At 48.9% G+C, this 19,243-nt stretch overlaps 1 protein-coding gene across 1 annotated transcript; it reads left to right on the top strand.

The window, feature by feature from the left end:
* The first annotated feature begins 15,975 nt into the window (after nucleotides 1-15,975).
* LOC147964147 (uncharacterized) lies at nucleotides 15,976-17,172 on the top strand. Its single transcript, XM_087529853.1, has 2 exons — nucleotides 15,976-16,103; nucleotides 16,743-17,172. The coding sequence occupies exons 1-2, from the start codon at nucleotides 15,976-15,978 to the stop codon at nucleotides 17,170-17,172; spliced, it is 558 nt and encodes a 185-aa protein (XP_087385979.1).
* Nucleotides 17,173-19,243: the final 2,071 nt, after the last annotated feature.

Raw genomic sequence — 19,243 nt, 5'->3', positions numbered from 1 at the left:
TTCTTAGATAAGCTTCCACATCATTTCTCTTGTGAGTCGCGTATTCCAGCTTCTCATTCAGAGCCATCTTATCCTTCTTCAGACGAGTTACCTCTCGGTTGGATTCAGTGAGAGAGGACTTCAGCTTGCTTACTTCATCTTCCAGCACTCCGACCGAAGCCAGCTTCTGGTCTGCAAGGGCAGTCTTGTCTTGAGCCTCCTTCTGCGCAGCTGCAAGGTCCAAGTCCTTTTCCAGAGCCAACCTCATTTTATCTGCAAAATAAGCAATCGGATCAAACAAGAGATCGAAGAAATATTTTAAAAGGATGATGGACGTGAACAGTCGACAAGCAGTTACCTTCCATACCAGCAGCTTCATCTTGAGCTTTCTTCAACTTTTGTTGGGCCAGCTCCAAGTCAAGGTTAAGTTGCCTCTGCTTCTCCTCAAATTCGGCAAACTTAGAAATGAGAGTACAAGATTTCTGCAGAAGGTAAAAGACATGTCAATCGACAAGATCAAAGATTATTTACTTCCGAGTGAATAAAACTTAAAAGTTTGCTCAGACCCTAGCTGACTGCCCGCAGTCGACCGCGGTCTTGGGGACTACACCCAGCGGGTGCACTTGGCGTGCCCCCACTGATTCGGACCCCACTCGACCGGTCCGGCCGGGTCGAGTAAAAAAAGAGAGAAGAAAGAGAAAAGAACTATTCAGACCCCGACCGTCTGCCAGCAGTCGACCGCGGTCTCGGGGACTACACCTAGTGGGTGCACTTGACGTGCCCCCACTGGTTCAGATCCCACTCGGCCGGTCAGCCCGGGTCGAGTGGAAGAAAGGAAAGTGAAAATCACTCAGACCCCAGTCAACTGCCCGCAGTCGACTGCGGTCTCGGGGACTACACCCAGTGGGTGCACTTAGCGTGCCCCCACCGGTTCAGATCCCACTCGCCCAGGCCGAGTGGAAGAGCGCAAATACCAAAGACAACAAAACACCTAGTGGGTGTACAGATTCGAAGCAAAACAATAAGAGATTGTATGAAAGAAAATATTTCAGGTAGCATATCCTAATAGAACAAGGTCAGTCGAAAGCCAACTTACCTGGACATTGGCCCGAAGAGCCGCGCTGGCATCGTAAGCAGCCTGGCTGTTCTCGTGCACCGTCTTCATCCGCTCCACCATCACGTTAGCCTAACGGATAGCCTCCACAACGGCGTCCGACTGGCTTTCCGGAACATGATAGTTGGTGAAGAAAGGGGCAGACGGCCCAGATGCGGCAGCTTGGAGCTCTGAGACATGGGGTTGGGCGGCTGAAGGAAACACCGGTACAATCGACGGTGCAGGGCGCTCACTCGACAATGGGACAACAAAAGTTACAGAGGCCCCACCTGCATCTTCAGGTTGTTGGACAGTTGGTTCCGTCGTCAGCCCCGGCCGAGATGTCTTGCCAGCCGCTACTTTTTTGTTCTTTCTGGGCCTCGGGGCCACATCTTCTTCATCATCCGGAAGCTCGATAATGTTGGGTGGGGCTGCAAATAAATCAGTCGACCCCAAGTGCATCGCCAGAATTTGATTGACCAAATAATCAAGAACAAGATCACGAGAATTTTACCTGGGTTGGAGGTCACCGTGTCTTCCATTTCCTCGTCTCGGTATTGGCGGGAAGAAGTTCCAGAGGTAGCAGCACTGCAAATGTCAACTTTCAGTCGGTTATGTTCTGTTGCTCGAGTCGACCAAAAGATCGGGTCAGATGATTACCCGGAGATGGTGGGTGTCGGTGTCAAAACCGGCGGATCTCGGGTAGGGGGTCCCGAACTGTGCGTCTAGGCCGGATGGTAACAGGAGGCAAGGAACACGATGTTTTACCCAGGTTCGGGCCCTCTTGATGGAGGTAAAACCCTACGTCCTACTTGATTAATATTGATGATATGGGTAGTACAAGAGTAGATCTACCACGAGATCAAGGACGCTAAACCCTAGAAGCTAGCCTATGGTATGATTGTTGTATGATGAAGTTGTCCTACGGACTAAAACCCTCCGATTTATATAGACACCGGAGAGGGTTAGGGTTACATAAAGTCGGTTACAATGGTAGGAGATCTTGAATATCCGCATCACCAAGCTTGCCTTCCACGCCAAGGAAAGTCCCATTCGGACATAGAACGAAGTCTTCAATCTTGTATCTTCATAGTCCTGGAGTCCGGCTGAAGGTATAGTCCGGCTACCCGAACACCCCCTAATCCAGGACTCCCTCAGTAGCCCCTGAACCAGGCTTCAATGACAACGAGTCCGGCGCGTAGATTGTCTTCGGCATTGCAAGGCGGGTTCCTCCTCCAAATTGTTCATAAAAGTTAGTAAACACCAAGAGTAGTGTCCAGCTCTGCAAAATAAGTTTCCACGTATTGCCACAGAGAGAATAATATTAACACAAATCTAATCTGCTGACATATTCCGCAGCGTGACATCACACTACGGCCAAGCCTTTATTCGAATCGTTTTCACTTTTCCACCTCAGCGTGTTTTGCGAGGCGGTTTCCTTGGCACGTCTTGTCAAAGCAGAGATCATGTCCCCTTTATTTACGGGATTCTCATCAATACGGACGTGGGTAACCCAATCATGCCCGTTAGCATGTCTTCTCGATTAAAGGTGAGTCCCAAACGGTTACGGGGAGGGCTCCTGGTATTCAACCTCTTATAAAGAGACCAGGGCCTTACTCCTTTTCTCCAATCTCAAAACAAGTTCGCCCGTCGCCTCGAGTTCCAACACCCTAGGCTCCAGATTCCAGGCGCTTCGGACCTTCGACAATGTCCGGTTCTGACCTTCAAGGCCGATGGATGCCCTCCTCCGTCACGGAGGAGGATGTGCTAAAGTTGAGAGAGGCTAAGTTCTTGACCGCCGAAATTTCGCATAGGTTGCCTGCTCAAAGGCAGGTTATTCCCAGTCCCCAGCCCGGTGAGAGCGTAGTGTTCATGTCTCACTTCCTTCGGGGGTTAGGCTTCCCGATGGATCCCTTCGTGAGGGGGCTGATGTTCTATTATGGGCTGGAATTTCATGACTTAGCTCCGGAGTCCATCCTCCACATTTCCTCATTCATCATTGTGTGCGAAGCATTCCTCCGTGTTACTCCTCACTTCGGATTATGGCTCAAGACTTTTGGAGTGGAGCCAAAGATGATCAAGGGACGGCACGCAGAGTGCGGAGGTGCTGTCATAAGTAAGAATGCTGAGGCTCCATGGCCCGAGGGCTCCTTTCAAGAGGAGCTCGGCTTGTGGCAATGAGAGTGGTTCTATATCACCGCTCCCAGGAGCACCCAGTGGGTGGCGCCTCCTGCCTTTCGCTCGGGTCCCCCACCACGGCTAGCGTCATGGGTCAACAAAGGATTAGATTGGGGGTTATCCAAAGACGTGTCCTTGTTGCAGGGCCGCATTAGGGATCTCTTAGAAAGAGACCTCAACCTGGTCAAAGTGACGTAGGTCATGCTGATTCGCCGAACACTGCCCGGCAAACGTCGCTCCCTTCGTCTGTGGGAGTTTAATCTGGAGGGACCATGAGCTCTCCAGCATTTTATGGGTGCAACGCCCATGGAGATGTATAAAATGTTCTTTGGATCACAAGCAATGTGTCCGGATTTGACCGAGGATGCAGGTTTAAGCTGCAATCGCCCGGATACTCAAGTAAGTAACCTTGTGCCCGGACTCGCTATCCGTAAAATTGTCATAACTTCGCCCCTAAAAGAGCTGTCCTTTTAAACAGGAGTGGATAGCGAAGGCAAAGATGATCAGGTGTCCGGCTCCCCTTCCTGAGACCAGGCCGGATCCCGTGCTAGTCAGGATGTTTGAAGATCGTGCCTTTGGAGGGAAGTGAGGGGGAGGACAAGGAAACTATGGCCTCCTTGAAGGAGGCTGCTCCGAAGGGAGGAACCGACAATTCCTCTCCTAAGGGGAAGAAGAGGGCCACCTCTGATGACCCGAAGGCCATGGCCTCAAAGCGGGGGAAAAAGTCCTCGTCAGAGGGTCCGACGCCGGGGAGATCCTCGGCCGAACTACGCCATCAAAGGGATCAGCCCTCCAGCGAGCCATAAGTAGAGAAAGATTTTCCTTAAGAGGGATGAGAGAAATCCTTGCTTTTTATCTGAGAAGATTAACCAAAATTTTACTTTGTAGCTCGGACCTTAGCCCTTCTCAGCAGAGCTCGTCTTCGGGGGATCTTCTTCCGGAGATGATGGAGAGTGGAACGCCTCCCCCTGCCGTACCGCCTGGCGAGGCGGGCGACCCTGAGGTGTTGTCATGGAGGGTTTCTCCGAATCCGGCAGGGGTGGAAGGTAGCCATATGTCCCCCCGAGGTTCTCTGCGTCCGACCTTTGATGGAGGTCATAGGACGAGTCCGGCACCGTCCGATGCGCGTTCGGAGGAGCTGATGATTCTGCTGGGGCGAGCTTCTATCTCAGAGGAGCACCGTGCATTGATGGGTACGCTGATTGGAAGGATTTCATCCGCGGAAAGCGGATTGCATGAGGCCGTCAGAAGTTTGCTGACGGGTTTTGAGGTACGTTTGATAATGTACTTCTTTGTCAGTTGCGCATAAACAAGATGCGCCCTGTGTAGATAGTAGCCCCTGAGACTCCGTGCGTTGTCAAAATTGACGGCGCGCAGAGGATCATAATCCCAGGTCTAAAATGTCGCCTTTGTATACAGGTGGCGAAGTGTCCGGAATCGAGCTGAACTGATGATTTTGCCGAATTAAAGCGGTAACTTGACGTGGCGGATGCCGACATCGCGCTCGTCAACGAGCAGCTTGATGAGGCTCAAGGTATGCAATTCCTCGGGCAGCATCTGGTAAGAGGAGCTTTATGCCAGTATCTTACAATGTGTGTGCTTGACACAGATGGTGCGGCTGCCGTGGAGAGTCTTCGGGCGGAACTTGCCCGAGCTAAGGAATAAGACAGGAAAAGTGATGCGGCTGCCGAGAAGGCCCTTGAAGAGCTGAGAGCCGAACAGGCTGCTCACTGCCGAAGCAAGAAGGAGATGGCCGAGATGGCCGTGAAGTTAAAAAGTTCTGCTGACCGTTGCAAGTTTCTTGAGAAAGAAGACCGGGCGAGACAAACAGACTTAGAGAAGGCCATTGCTGATGCCAAGGACGCTCGCTCTGCGATGAGAGTTGCGAAGGAGGAGCTGCGTCAGGCCGGACAGATTGCGTCTGGAAAGCCCTTTATGCTGTGGAGGAAGTTTTGCGATCCGAAGTTTGCTCCGTTGGACCGGATGTGGAGTGCGGAGGACACCTATCTGGATTTGGCAGCGAGTGCTGCTGATGCGACCGAATACTTTCGAGATCAAGAAGATCGCAAAGTGTAAAGGATTTTCTGGTCGCAGTTCCAGAATCCAGAGCGTCCACTGGAAGTGGACGATCGTCTGGCTCAATGGGCCGAACTGAATAAATTGTCCGTACTCGCCATGAAGTACGCCATGGGTCATCTTTGGCCGGGGAGATCGGAGCCGAAAAGTTATTTCAGCTTGGTGCAGCAGTTCCTTGACGCGGTGCCACGTATCAATGTGAAGAAGAGGTTAGCATGCATAGAGGGCGCACGGATGGCTCTTGCCCATGTCAAGACATACTGGGCAGAGATGGAGACCACCGTTGTTGCGTCCCGAGATTCGGACAAAAGCCGAGTACCCTCCGAGCACTATTTTCAGGAAGTCCTTGAAGGCGCTTGTGTAATAGAGGCGCAGTGCTCGAAGGATGCTATGTTCTGATAGCATATGTAATTATAAAGCAATATTTTGATGAATTGTAGTAGCCTTTTATACTCGTGCCTTCAAGTATTTGGAACACCTCCTGTGCGGCCGTTTTAAGATATATATACAAAATCTGAAAGATTGCAGTCGTTGGCTTCAGCCCCCACGCACATAGTGCGGGGGTGCTCGCAGAAGGCGCATTTTCACACTTAATCCAACGTCTTGGTCCTACAAAGGAGGTGATAGCGCAGCGAGCTAGGCAACCGGACTATAATGCTTTAACACTTTCACTTAGCCATAGGAGCTTGACAATGGGACTATTTAGGTAGCCCCTGGTGGTGACTGCGCTCTCCCGAATTCGGGGCGCGTATGTGCCCGGCCTGGAAACGGCCCTTCGTTAATGCGGAGGAATCCTACAGATTCCGGAGAGTCATCCAGTGGTTGACCAGTCTCACGCCATATCATGACAGTCGGTTTTTGGCTTTCTCTACTGAGGTGCTCACCTGGCCGAACCAGGGCACAATCGCAGTAGTTCTCCTGGTGCCGCCTTAGCCGATAGAGCGGAACGTAAGGCGGCCAAACACAGGAGCCGGGCAACCCAACATTTGACCAAAATCATGACTCGGAGCTGATGCATATAAGGCCAAACTCGCGACGCCGAACACTCCCTAAGGTATTCGGTCTTTATGAGAGCGGGCGAGGTAACGCTCTGAGGTATAAGCCCCTAGTGTCCAGGTATGCGCAAGAATTCTGACATGGCCACATGCCAAGACGCCAGCCTCCTCCTTGGTCATAGAACCAGGGGATGTGTATCAACAAGAGACAGCAAAAAAGGTTTACGCAGGGTCTTAATCTGAAAAGAATCCTTGGAACGGGTCCCTACTGCACGTCTGCGCCTATGTCTCCGTTGTGCCGTATCCTGGACGGGCGCAGCACGGCGTTCATCTGTAAAAAGAGAGCAACTAAGTTGAAAAAGGGGCGTGCCGAACAAAAGTTATATGAAATAAACAAAGTGTAAAGTAAAATATGAAAAATTGAGCTTTATTGTCTCTTATTTTATACGTGTGAAGCCCCTAGTGTAGGGGTATATGGCCACTAAGCCTTTATCAACGATACTTTTGTGCCGGACTCGTCTATCCGTGTCTGTGGTCTTAATGACCTGTTCCGATGTTCTGGCTGGTGAAGCCATTGTATTGTGGGGCTGTTAAAGCGGCCGCACAATCCTCCGCTTGGGGGAGGTGTTCGCACTGCTTCCCCTTTAAGGAGATGATGCCGCGTGGACCGGGCATCTTAAGCGTAAGAGATGCATAATGCGGTATTGCGTTAAAGCGGGCGAAAGCTTCGCGTCCCAGTAGTGCTTGGTAGCGACTTGAGAATGGGACGATGTGGAAATTTGAAAGAACAAGTGCTCCCTAGGTGGTTTTGATAATTGATGACAACATATCTCCTGTTGGACTAACATTTCTATCTAGCATGTTTCAGATAAGTTCAACAATGGAGTGGCAACTCCTTCAAGATGCTAAGGACAAAGGATTGGCTAAAGCTTCAAGCTCAAGACTCTTCATTTTACATTTTAGTGATCCAAGATCACATTGAGTCCATAGGAAAAGCCAATACTATCAAGGAGGGATGAGGTGTTGCTTAATGAGCCTCTTGCTTCATGTGCTTAATGATATGCTCCAAAATCCTCAGCTACTTTCCCACTTCCACATATGACCTAAACCCAAAGCCAAACTCGGACCTACCGATTATTCCTATCCGGCGCCACCGAGTTTCACTTGTCATAAGCCACTGCCAAACCCTAGCAATTCGGTTCTATCGATAGGGATCTCGGTCTCACCGAGATGGGATTGCAAACTGTCTGTTTCCCTTTCGTAACTTTTCGGTCTCACCGAAAGAGCGAATCGGTCCCACCGAGATTGCAATGTAAATTCAGTGTTTCCTTTTTGTAACTTTTCGGTCTCACCGAAAGAGCAAATCGGTCCCACCGAGTTTGCCTGACCAACTCTCTGGTTAGCTAATTACCAAAATTGGTCTCACCGAGTTTGTGTAATCGGTCTCACCGAGATTACGTTATGCCCAAACCCTAACCATATCGGTCCTACCGAGTTGCATGTCAGTCCCACCGAAAATCTCTAACGGTCACTAGGTTTACCTTTTCGGTCCGACCGAGTTTGTTGATTCGGTCCCACCGAGATTGGAAAACTGTGTGTAACGGTTGGATTTTGTGTGGAGGCTATATATACCCCTCCACCTCCTCTTCATTCGTGGAGAGAGCCATCAGAACACATACACAATTCCAACTCATATGTTCTGAGAGAGAACCACCTACTCATGTGTTGAGACCAAGATATTCCATTCCTACCATATGAATCTTGATCTCTAGCCTTCCCCAAGTTGCTTTCCACTCAAATCTTCTTTCCATAAAATCCAAATCCTATGTGAGAGAGTTGAGTGTTGGGGAGACTATCATTTGAAGCACAAGAGCAAGGAGTTCATTACCTACACACCATTTGTTACTTCTTGGAGAGTGGTGTCTCCTAGATTGGCTAGGTGTCACTTGGGAGCCTCCGACAAGATTGTGGAGTTGAACCAAGGAGTTTGTAAGGGCAAGGAGATCGCCTACTTCGTGAAGATCTACCGCTAGTGAGGCAAGTCCTTCGTGGGCGATGGCCATGGTGGGATAGACAAGGTTGCTTCTTCGTGGACCCTTTGTGGGTGGTTGCTTCTTCGTGGACCTTTCGTGGGTGGAGCCCTCCGTGGACTCACGCAACCGTTACCCTTCATGGGTGGAGCCCTCCGTGGACTCGCGCAACCGTTACCCTTCGTGGGTTGAAGTCTCCATCAACGTGGATGTAGGATAGCACCACCTATCCGAACCATGGGAAAAACATCCGTGTCTCCAATTGCGTTTGAATTCTCCAAACCCTTCCCCTTACATTCTTGCAAGTTGCATGCTTTACATTCTGCTGCTCATATACTCTTTGCATGCTTGCTTGATATGTATTGTGTATGTTGAAATTGTGCCCAAAACTCCACTTAAACCGAAAAAGCTTAAAAATTGCAACTTTAGCACTAAGTGTCTAATCACCCCCCCTCTAGACACATCTACTTCTAGATCCTACAAAAGTCAGCTTTTCACGACGGAAGTTATCGGCAGAGCCGAAAATAACCTCGAGCCGGAGAAAACCCATGCAATGGGTGTCCGGACCTGGCGTTACTCCTTGAAAGGAGGTTTTGCTGTGGCGAATTCTTTTTGGGTCGATCCCCATGTGGCGGATTGAGTCCTGATATATCAGGTTGAGTCCGCTGCCACCATCCATAAGGACATTTGAAAACTAGAGTCCGCCAATTATTGGATCGTGTACCAGGGCAGTCCAGCCTGGGTTCCTGATACATCTAGAATAATCCAGATGATCGAAGATGATTGGTTTTGACAACCGGTGGCAGGATTCCTTTGGGATAGGCCATGGGGCGCGTACCTTTATGGGCGCCGCACGTTTTGTTATGTGGAGTAAGTTTACTATTTTTACTTCTTGTGGGAAATTCTTTTGTTTCCTGGTACTCTGCTTTTAGGGTTCGTCCTCGTCTTCGCTTGGTGTGTCGAGCCCCTTGTGTTCGGTGTTGAGTCTGCCGGATTGTTTGAAAACCCAACAATCTCTGTGGGTATGGTTAGCAGGCTTTCCGGGAGTGCTGTGTATTTGACATATCCTATCCAAGATTTTGTTTAGGTTGGATAGGTCGTCCCTGTTATCTTGGAGGGGCGGCTTTTTCTGATTCTGTCGTGAGCTTTTGAATCCGGCGTTGACTGCCGTGCTCTTCGAACTTTTTTCCTTAGTCCGGTGACGGTCCTTATTGCGTCGCGGTTTTCCGTTTCCATCCCTAGTTTCGGATGTACTTGGGTCACTGGTGCTGCATCTTGCCAACCAGCTGTCCTCTCCTGCGCAAAAGCGGGTCATGAGGCTTGTTAGTGCGGCCATTGTTCTTGGCTTTTCTTGGCCGAGGTGTCTGGCGAGCCATTCGTCTCGGACATTATGCCTGAAAGACGCTAAGGCTTCAGTGTCCGGACAGTCGACTATCTGATTCTTTTTAGTAAGAAATCTATTCCAGAATTGCCGAGCTGACTCTCCGGGCTGTTGAGTTATGTGACTAAGATCGTCTGCATCCGGAGGGCGGACATAGGTCCCTTGAAAATTTGCTCGGAAAGCGTCCTCGAGCTCTTCCCAACTTCCGATTGTGTTTTCAGGAAGGCTTTTGAGCCAATGCCGGGCTGGCCCTTTAAGCTTGAGGGGTAAGTATTTTATGGCGTGGAGGTCATCTCCTCTAGCCATATGTATGTAGAGGATATAATCCTCGATCCAGACTCCAGGGTCTGTTGTTCCATCATATGCCTCTATGTTTACGGGTTTGAATCCCGCTGGAAATTCATAATCCAGGACCTCATCGGTGAAACATAGGGGGTGTGCGGCACCCCTGTATTTGGGTGTGCCGAATTCTGATGATGGCTTTATTGCATTGCTTACGAGAGCTTGCTTTCTTGGCCCGTAAATGGACCTGGCCGGGCCATGATGCGAATCCTTAAGTGGGTCGCATGCCGGCTTAAGTGCGGCGCTGCTTGCTGCTTTATGCTGGCCATGGGGTCGTCTATCCGACCGTGTGGCTTTCTCACTTTTGGAATGCGAGGGCTCTAAGGCCTCCTCGTCGAATTCAGGCAGTAGCTTTCTCTTTGGATAGCTTTTAGTGCGGCAACTATTGCCGTATTTGTCTGCGGTATTGATTACTTTATGCCATCTGATCCTGAGTCCATATTCCGCAGTTTTTAGCTTCCGCTTCTGCTTTTTCAGGCTGCGTGCGGTTGCAATGAGCCGTTTGTGGAGGTTCTTCTGCTTCGTGGGCTTGTCCGGCGTAGGGTCGTCCGGAATGCCATTTTCGTCGGGGGAGGGATGTTCGGTTTCTCTGTCCGGGTTGTCTTGTTGGGACGGTTGCTCTAAGGCATGCTCGTCGTCTACCAGCTCATCCTGCTCTATGGCTGGGTCTTTATCGAGGCGGGGCTTGGGTCGTCGTTTACGCCGACGCTTTGATTGTTTTTCGAGAGATCGATCCCTCTTTCCATCCCCATTTTCCTCGTTGTTGCTTCCTTTAGGGGTATCCACCATGTACACATCGTGAGATGAGGTGGCTGTCCGATGCCCTATAGGCGTTGGTTCTTGGTTGTCTCCTGCATCGTTGTCCATACCGTCGATGTCTTCGGAGTCGAAGTCGAGCATGTCAGTTAAGTCGTCGACAGTGGCTACGAAGTGGGTGGTGGGTGGGTTTTGAATTTCTTCATCATCCGAATCCCATCCTTGCTGACCGTAGTCCGGCCAGGGCTCTCCTGATAAAGAGAGAGACTTTAGCGAATTCAGGATGTCGCCAAAGGGCGAGTGCTGAAAGATGTCTGCGGCAGTGAACTCCATCATCAGCGCCCAATCGGATTCGATCGGCAGGGGCGCGGGGGGCTCAGAGTTCGGAAAGGAATCCGGCTCCTCGGAGTCACGGGCCATGCGGAGTGCGGGGCTGGAGTTCGGCTCGGTCGCCTTTGAGATCGCAGCCCCTGAGGCAGCGTCCAACTGCTGATCCTCGATCGGCGCAGTAGGCTCCGAATCAATGGTCGGAACCAATGCGTGTGAGGCCTCCAAGGCACTGTTCGGCGGCAGAGCTATATCATGCCCATCGAGACAGTGCGGCGCGCTTGGCTGTGGCTCGAATCCGTCGAAGATCAAGTCCCCGCGGATGTCAGCCGTGTAGTTTAGGCTTCCAAACCTGACCTGATGGCCAGGGGCGTAGCTTTCGATCTGCTCAAGGTGGCCAAGAGAATTGGCCCGCAGTGCGAAGCCGCCGAAGACGAAGATCTATCCGGGGAGAACAGTCTCACCCTGGAATGCATCGTTGTTGATGATTGAAGGAGCCATCGGGCCTAAAAGCGACGACACAGAGGAACTCTCAATGAAAGCACCAATGTCGGTGTCAAAACCGGCGGATCTCGGGTAGGGGGTCCCGAACTGTGCGTCTAGGCCGGATGGTAACAGGAGGCAAGGAACACGATGTTTTACCCAGGTTCGGGCCCTCTTGATGGAGGTAAAACCCTACGTCCTGCTTGATTAATATTGATGATATGGGTAGTACAAGAGTAGATCTACCACGAGATCAAGGACGCTAAACCCTAGAAGCTAGCCTATGGTATGATTGTTGTATGATGAAGTTGTCCTACGGACTAAAACCCTCCGGTTTATATAGACACCGGAGAGGGTTAGGGTTACAGAAAGTCGGTTACAATGGTAGGAGATCTTGAATATCCGCATCACCAAGCTTGCCTTCCACGCCAAGGAAAGTCCCATTCGGACACAGAACGAAGTCTTAAATCTTGTATCTTCATAGTCCTGGAGTTCGGCTGAAGGTATAGTCCGGCTACCCGAACACCCCCTAATCCAGGACTCCCTCAGTGGGAATGGTCACTTTGATTCTGGGAAAAGCCTTCGGCGGTTTGGAGGATGTGGCCTTCAATAGTTTCGGGGTAGGAGGCGGCACAGTCTTGAGCTATTTCGGTCCCTTCTCAGTCGGCACCGGAGAAGACGTCCGAGGGCGATTTGAAGACTGCCCGATCGGTGCGGCCTCCAGATCAGGGGTGTTTGCCGGGTCGTGAGCGTGCTTGGACCTCCTTTCTCTGTGAGGAGGCGAGTCGACCTCTTCTTCATCACTCGAGTCGTCGCTCTCCTCGTCCTCCTCTGCATCCGAGTGCCACTCACCACTCTCACCCCCGCTCGCCCCTTCCTCGACATTTTGCTCCTGCACTCCATTGGGCATCGAGTACATATCAATAAGAGCCTGAAAAGACAATGAACAAAAGAAAGATAATCGACCGTCAACAAGATGTTACATAGTGAATCAAGAAGATACTCGACAATGCAGAATCGTACCTGTTCCGGCTGGCGCAAATGGTTGAATGGAACCACCCTCCTGGACCCCCAGGGATTATCCTTGTTGCCGGTAATACCCCTCAGCCACTTCTCCACTGTGTCCTCACTAACATCCTCCGGGTGGATCCGAGTGGAATCCTCGAGTCCCGAGTACATCCACATCGGATGGTCATGAGCTTGGAGTGGTTGGATGCGTCGACTGAGGAAGACCTCCAGCAGGTCCATACCAGTCACTCTGTTACGGACAAGTTGGACGACCCGCTCGACCAACACCTTCACCTGCGCCTTCTCTTCCGGGATCACTCTCAAGGAGGAGGGCTTCTCCACTCGAGCCATGGAAAAGGGGGGAAGTCCAGTCGACTGACCCGGGGTCGGCTGGTCCTTGCAGTAAAACCAGGTCGACTGCCAGCCCCGGACCGAGTCGGGTAGGATCATAGCTCGGAAGGTGCTCTTGTTCCTCATTTGGATTCCAATACCCCCGCACATCTATATCACGTGCGTCCTCTTGTCACTCGGGTTGGCTTTCTTGACCGTTTGGGAGCGACATGTGAATATGTGCTTGAAGAGACCCCAGTGCGGTTGGCAACCCAAGAAATTCTCACACGTAGACACATAAGCAGCGAGGTACACAATGGTGTTTGGAGAAAAGTGGTGGAGTTGAGCCCCGAATAAGTTCAAGAAACCGCGAAAGAAAGGGTGGGGAGGCAAAGAAAACCCACGGTCGACATGAGTGGCGAGGAGGACGCACTCATCCTCCTGCGGCTGCGGCTCGGTCTCGTTCCCCGAGAGCCGTGCCGACTCATGAGGGATCAGTCCTCCCTCCACCAAGTCATCAATGTCATCTTGACTGATTTTCGAGCGGATCCAGTCGCCCTAGATCCAGCCAAGCGGCAGGTCGGACCTCGATGAAGATCCGCCCCGGCTGGTCTTCTTCCCTTTCACCTTCGCCGTCGCCTTCTTCGCACGCTCCAACGCTACCGTCTTCTCCTTCCCCATGGCAGCGAATCGAGTTCGAGCGGGACGACGACGCCGATTGCAGAAGCAGGCGCATCGGAGGAATCTGAGGAGGAGGAAGAAGAATGGGGATGCACTATTCAAAGGCCCCGGTCCGGCGTCTTATATAAGGTCACTTCCGAGTGACTGACTTGTAGGCCCGGACGATCTTATCAAATCCCGCAACAGTCGCGCATGCGATACGTGGCAAAAAAGGTGGTGCAGAGACCGAGGCGGCCTGCCTAATCCGTCCCGATTACTGCGGCCTCCCCTACCCGGCGCGCTTCCCAAAATTCGAATCCCGCGAAATCCGCAGGCGGCGAAACAACCCTTCAGACGGAAGATTTTTCCATATCAACACTCGAAACTTAACAACGAAAGTTCACTCGACAAAACCAAGAATGGATCAAGGCGACTGAACAAGCAGTTGAAGCCATCATGAAGGTTCATTCGACCTCTAGACGAGACACTCTCAAAGCACAAAAGCTGAATCAGAAGGATCATCAAGTTCTTCTCCACTCGAACCCTGAACCATTCGGGGTCTAATGATGAAGCTACGTACCTAGGGTAGGGTCATAGACCTGATCTAGACATCCTCCCCTAGGACAGCACCCTAAAGCCAGGATCATCCAAAGAGTATCGTCATTCACTTGACCGGAAACGTTCCACTCGGAAGAATCGATGTCACTCGACCATCACAGAAGTCACTCGACAGGCAGAAGAGCTAAAGCCACTCTGCATATGCAATGATCGAGCATTTACTCATAGGCTTAATTGGCATTCACAGCACTTTAATATGGGCGTTACCAGTAACGTTCTCTCTTCAATGTACCTTAAACCCTCTATGTCGTGGGCTGGCTGGGGTCCTGGCGCACTCTATATAAGCCACCCCCCTCCACAGGCACAAGGGTTCGCACCCCCTGTAACATACAAGCATATAATCCAGCCGACCGCCTCAGGGCTCCGAGACATAGGGCTGTTACTTCCTCTGAGAAGGGCCTGAACTCGTAAAACTCGCGTGTACAACTCCTCCATAGCTAGGATGCTGCTTCTACATCCCAACCCCCATTCTACTGTCAGACTTAGAACCATGACAAGGATGGTTTGCTAAGCAGTGCACGCCCTTACATTAAAAAAATACATGACAGAAAATACAAAGAAAAAAAATTGACCACCATAGGTGCACCCGTCCCTAGCCAGTCTCGTAGTAGGTCTATGCCCACCGTAGGCGAGCCGTTCTGAGCCACAATGCATGGGGCCGGCGCACATGGGCCACAGGTCATAGAGCATAGAGCAGCGAGCGCCGTGTATAAGCGCCCAAACAAGTAACCAGAGGAGTTCGATACAGTTGCCTCACCATCACTTATAAACAGGTTGGGCGCGCCTTCCACGGGCGAGGTGGGACTAAACATTAGGCTGCACACAACGCATCGGGTTCTAGCCGTGCTCACAGGCCGACTTGGGCCCAATGCGTCTTCACTCCTCGAACACAGGCCCAACAAGGCCCACTAAGAAAAAACGACAACTTCAAAAATAAAACATCAAAGAAAAATGAGAAACATTTTTTAAATGAATAACAACAACAAAAGAAAATGTGCGTGGGCACTGCTAGAAACTACAGCCCGCTATTAATAAATAAAAGATAGAAAGCCCGAAGTAAACATACAAATGCAGTCCGCGACACCAAACAATGCAGTTCTCCACATGGAAGCACGAAGTATTATTTTTTCTGAAATGCATTTCTCCTTCTACTGCATTGCAGTATGGCTAAAATGAAGAATGCCACCCTGTTAGTTAAGCAAAGCAGTCCGTTATAAAAAAAGAACTGCATGAAAGAACTCCATCAAGAAACTAAATGTGCGTACATGTGTATCAATCCTAATCCGATATAATTCAGTGCACGAAGAATAAATTTCACTTCCATGCAGTACACTATGTGGAGGCAATTCTGTTCTGATAGCAAAGAAGTGCACTTAACAGGAAAATTCACCGAAAACACAATCATCACATTTTTTGACAGTTGCGTGCATACCTGAACAAGTCACAAAAAAGAGGACACGACGTTCCGGATCTCCAACACACTAACAGAGCCTCCTCATAGCAGAACCTCTCTGTAGTTGCCACGTAACTAAAAACAGAGCCTCACGACGCTGCCACCCCGCTCCACATCTCCCACGTCTTGTCAAGGAGTGCAGAGGAGAGTAGACGAGAAAACACAACTGCTTCGTACCCCAAAAAACCCCATTACATCTTCTTCTCCAAAATTCCTTTCACCAACCTCTTCTCTCCAGAACAAACACGAGAGAGCAGAGGAGAGTCATGGTGGATGCACCTCTTTACAAGCAGCACCGCAAGTACACCAGGGAGCTCCACGACGTCGACCTCCACGGCAACCACAAGCTCCACGTCATTTGCACAAGCAAGGGTGAAGACATGGACAAGATGCTGTCCACTCAGGAGGAAGCTCGGCGGAATTCCCGTCAAACTAGTCGGCGTTGATGTCGAGTACACGCACTACGTGAAGCCACAGCGGGCAGCAGTGCTCCAGCTATGCATAGAAAAAGAATGCCTTGTCTACCACATCTCTACAGCTAAAGACAGGTCAGAATAACTATCAATCTGTACTATTGATTGTCAATATTGATTTTAAATTTTCTTCACTGCAGTCGCCAATATTTAAACTTTGGTTTTCATTTTTGAAAAGCACGGCATATGAATTCATTGACAGTTTTCATCTGGCTCCATGTATGTCACTCATGTGTTCAATTCTTGAATTAAATGATCTAGCAATACACACAGTTTTGTTTGGTTTTACCAAATACAAACTATTTGACTGAACAATAGAAAACTTCAACATTACTATACAAAACATGTATGAAATTCAGTTCAAGAATACAATCATGCACAAAACATGCATTGTTCATGCAATATATTATCAGATTTACTAGTTATGCTGAACAAAGTATTAGCAACTACTCAATGCAATAGATTCAGATACTCATATTGCAGTTTAGTTTGAGAAAAAACAAAAACACTGGTACTTCTAAGAAAATAAACTATATTCACTCTATACAAACATCTTGCAGGCCAATGGAACTAGACAAATTCCTCATGAATGGTGAGTACACCTTCGTCGGATTCGCTATTGAAGGAGACAAAAGCAAGCTGAAGCTATCTGGTTTGGAGATCAACTCTGACAACTACATTGATATTCAGGTGGAATGGAGAGACCCATACAATAAAAAGAAGTTTGACTCTTTGGCTGATGTTGCCGGCACGATGATAGACATTCACTACCATGACATGAAGAAACAAATTAACCGCAAGGAGGACCATACTCTGTGGGGATTTTGCCCACTGCCAGAAAAGCTTATCAAGTATGCAGCAATAGATGCATTCGCAACATATGAGTCATGGAGAATCATCTACGATGTCATCATGGGACTGGATAGGGAAAAAAGAGACAAAGAAGCAAAGCAGAAGAAGAACAAGTCTATAATCCAATACAGCAACTAGAAATAATTCAGGGCTATGTTTTAGTTTCACTTTACTTTAGTCATTGTGTTGTTCTTTGTTTCATGTATGCAAGCTTTTGATTATGTCCATTGCTTCATATCGAACTTTTCTTTTGTAAAAACAATGTCGTTTTAGAATTATCATTAAACTTTATTTCTGTTGTTTGCTTTTGTATCACAGTTTGCTTCTGATCAATTGCTTTTGCTAAAATTAGTTTGTGTTAGAACAAGTATCCAGAAAACTTTGAAAAATTTAATGTGTGATACCAAAATATACTATTCACATACAAAACATATTAAAAAACAACGTTAAAAAATTAAGTAATCTGACTACAACTCATACCTAAAAAAGAAAGATTAATGCAGTTCACAATGCGAAAAAATAAGTACTACACATTTGTACACATGCAGTCCACAGAAAGTAATTATAGAAAAAGAACATTAATATTAATATTTATAAAGAAACATGAATACAGTTCACATAACAAATATAAGGCAATTCACAGAGTGTATACATGAAGTGCAGTACATGCATAAATGCAGAACGAAGGGGCTGCAGCAACTTTCCTTCAGTGCACAACATACAGACTTGGTACGCGCAGTGCAGTACTCAACGTTGGTGCAAGCAGTACAAATGACATCATTTGTACTACCACGAAATATATATACTCCAAAAGAAAAAATGCTTCAGATAAGAAAAAAAATTGACCACCCAGCTACAACCAGGCCCCAGCCAGTCCTGTAATAGGTCTCTAAAAATGTGTGCAGTTCTCCAAAGTCTTACAAGGAAGTTCACTATATGTGTTCATGAAGGGCGGTACATGCTCAAAATGAACCACAAGAGAAGCACTTTCTCACAGTGCACAACACAGAATTAATGCACCTGATGCAGTACTTAAATGTAAGTCATGCATTCCGCAGCATTGGCATAACCAGTCACAACTTTGGCACAACGAAGGATGCACGCAATACAAAATGTGTACACCTGCAGCACAGGACTATGACGAATGCAGTGCACATAGAAACAACAAAGCAGTGCACACCCGTACACTAGAAAAATGATACGTAAGAGGGAAAAATAATAAAGAAAAATGCTACCCATGCAGTGCACAAAAATGTAGCGCAAACATGTGTAGTACGGAATGCGTGCACATGCAGTACAGAACCATGATCAATGCAGTGCAAGGATGTTTTGCTAAGCAGTGCACGTGATAGAGGCGAGGGTGCCCCGATGTTTCGATGAGATGGAGGCTATCGTTTTCTGTGGGAGTCGACCTTGACGATCCGACTACGAACGTGCGAGACGTCGCGCCTTAGCAATCGCTAAACCAACTTCCGAGGGGTTATTGACCACGCCGGAGCATGATCAACCTGACCACGAGGGCCTGTTTCCTGCGAGCAAACGAAGAACAAGCAAGAAACTGAGATTGCAATCTGGATATTGCGAATATAAGATGAAAGCTTTATTGATCAAGGTGGGGTTCTGTGACGTCTTGGTCTGGTCGTTGGACAGAAACGAAGTACGCGAAGTTGCAGCTATGGCGAACTTTTAATCTAAACAAAACCCAAGGAAAAAGCTACTAGATGGATCTATTTATATAGGAGCAAGGGGTGGCGGCCAAGGAGGTGGGAGGACGTCCCAAGGCAGCCTAAAACTAACCGTAGGTCGTACAAGGCTCATGGGCCCAAGTGGAGGTGATGCAACACCTTTGGGCTTGTAGTTTGACTCGGATTCTGCTGCAACGTCAGATTGTTTCGTCCGTAACTCAACGCTCCGGATGAATTTGAAGGTGAATCCAATTGGGTTGGAAAGAGCACGAAATCTAGTTTCCAACAAAAAAAGAATCACCCAATTCGGAGTCCGTATGAAAAAGTTGTTGGCGTTTTGAGTCAGGTATGTCTGTGCAGTCCGAATCTGAATCCAAAACGTGAGAGACTTGGACTCTATCTTCTCTTGGCCCAAAAGTGACGTGAGAGGACTTTTTGAACACAACCTAAACTTCTCCTTTTCCCTTATCTTCATATGTGGATTGTACAAATGTCCCATACACCTGCAATTAGACAAAACACAA

Source organism: Triticum urartu, chromosome 6A (assembly GCF_056163025.1).
Source record: "Triticum urartu cultivar PI428250 chromosome 6A, HENAU_Tu73, whole genome shotgun sequence".
Lineage (NCBI taxonomy): Eukaryota > Viridiplantae > Streptophyta > Magnoliopsida > Poales > Poaceae > Triticum > Triticum urartu.
This window is presented reverse-complemented; position numbering and strand designations above follow the sequence as displayed.

Coding starts and splice junctions, on each gene's coding strand:
- LOC147964147 (XM_087529853.1), top strand. CDS start 15,976: ATGGTGGATGCACCTCTTTACAAGCAGCACCGCAAGTACACCAGGGAG. Junction 16,104..16,742: donor GAAGACATGGACAAGATGCT/GTCCACTCAGGA, acceptor AACATCTTGCAG/GCCAATGGAACTAGACAAAT.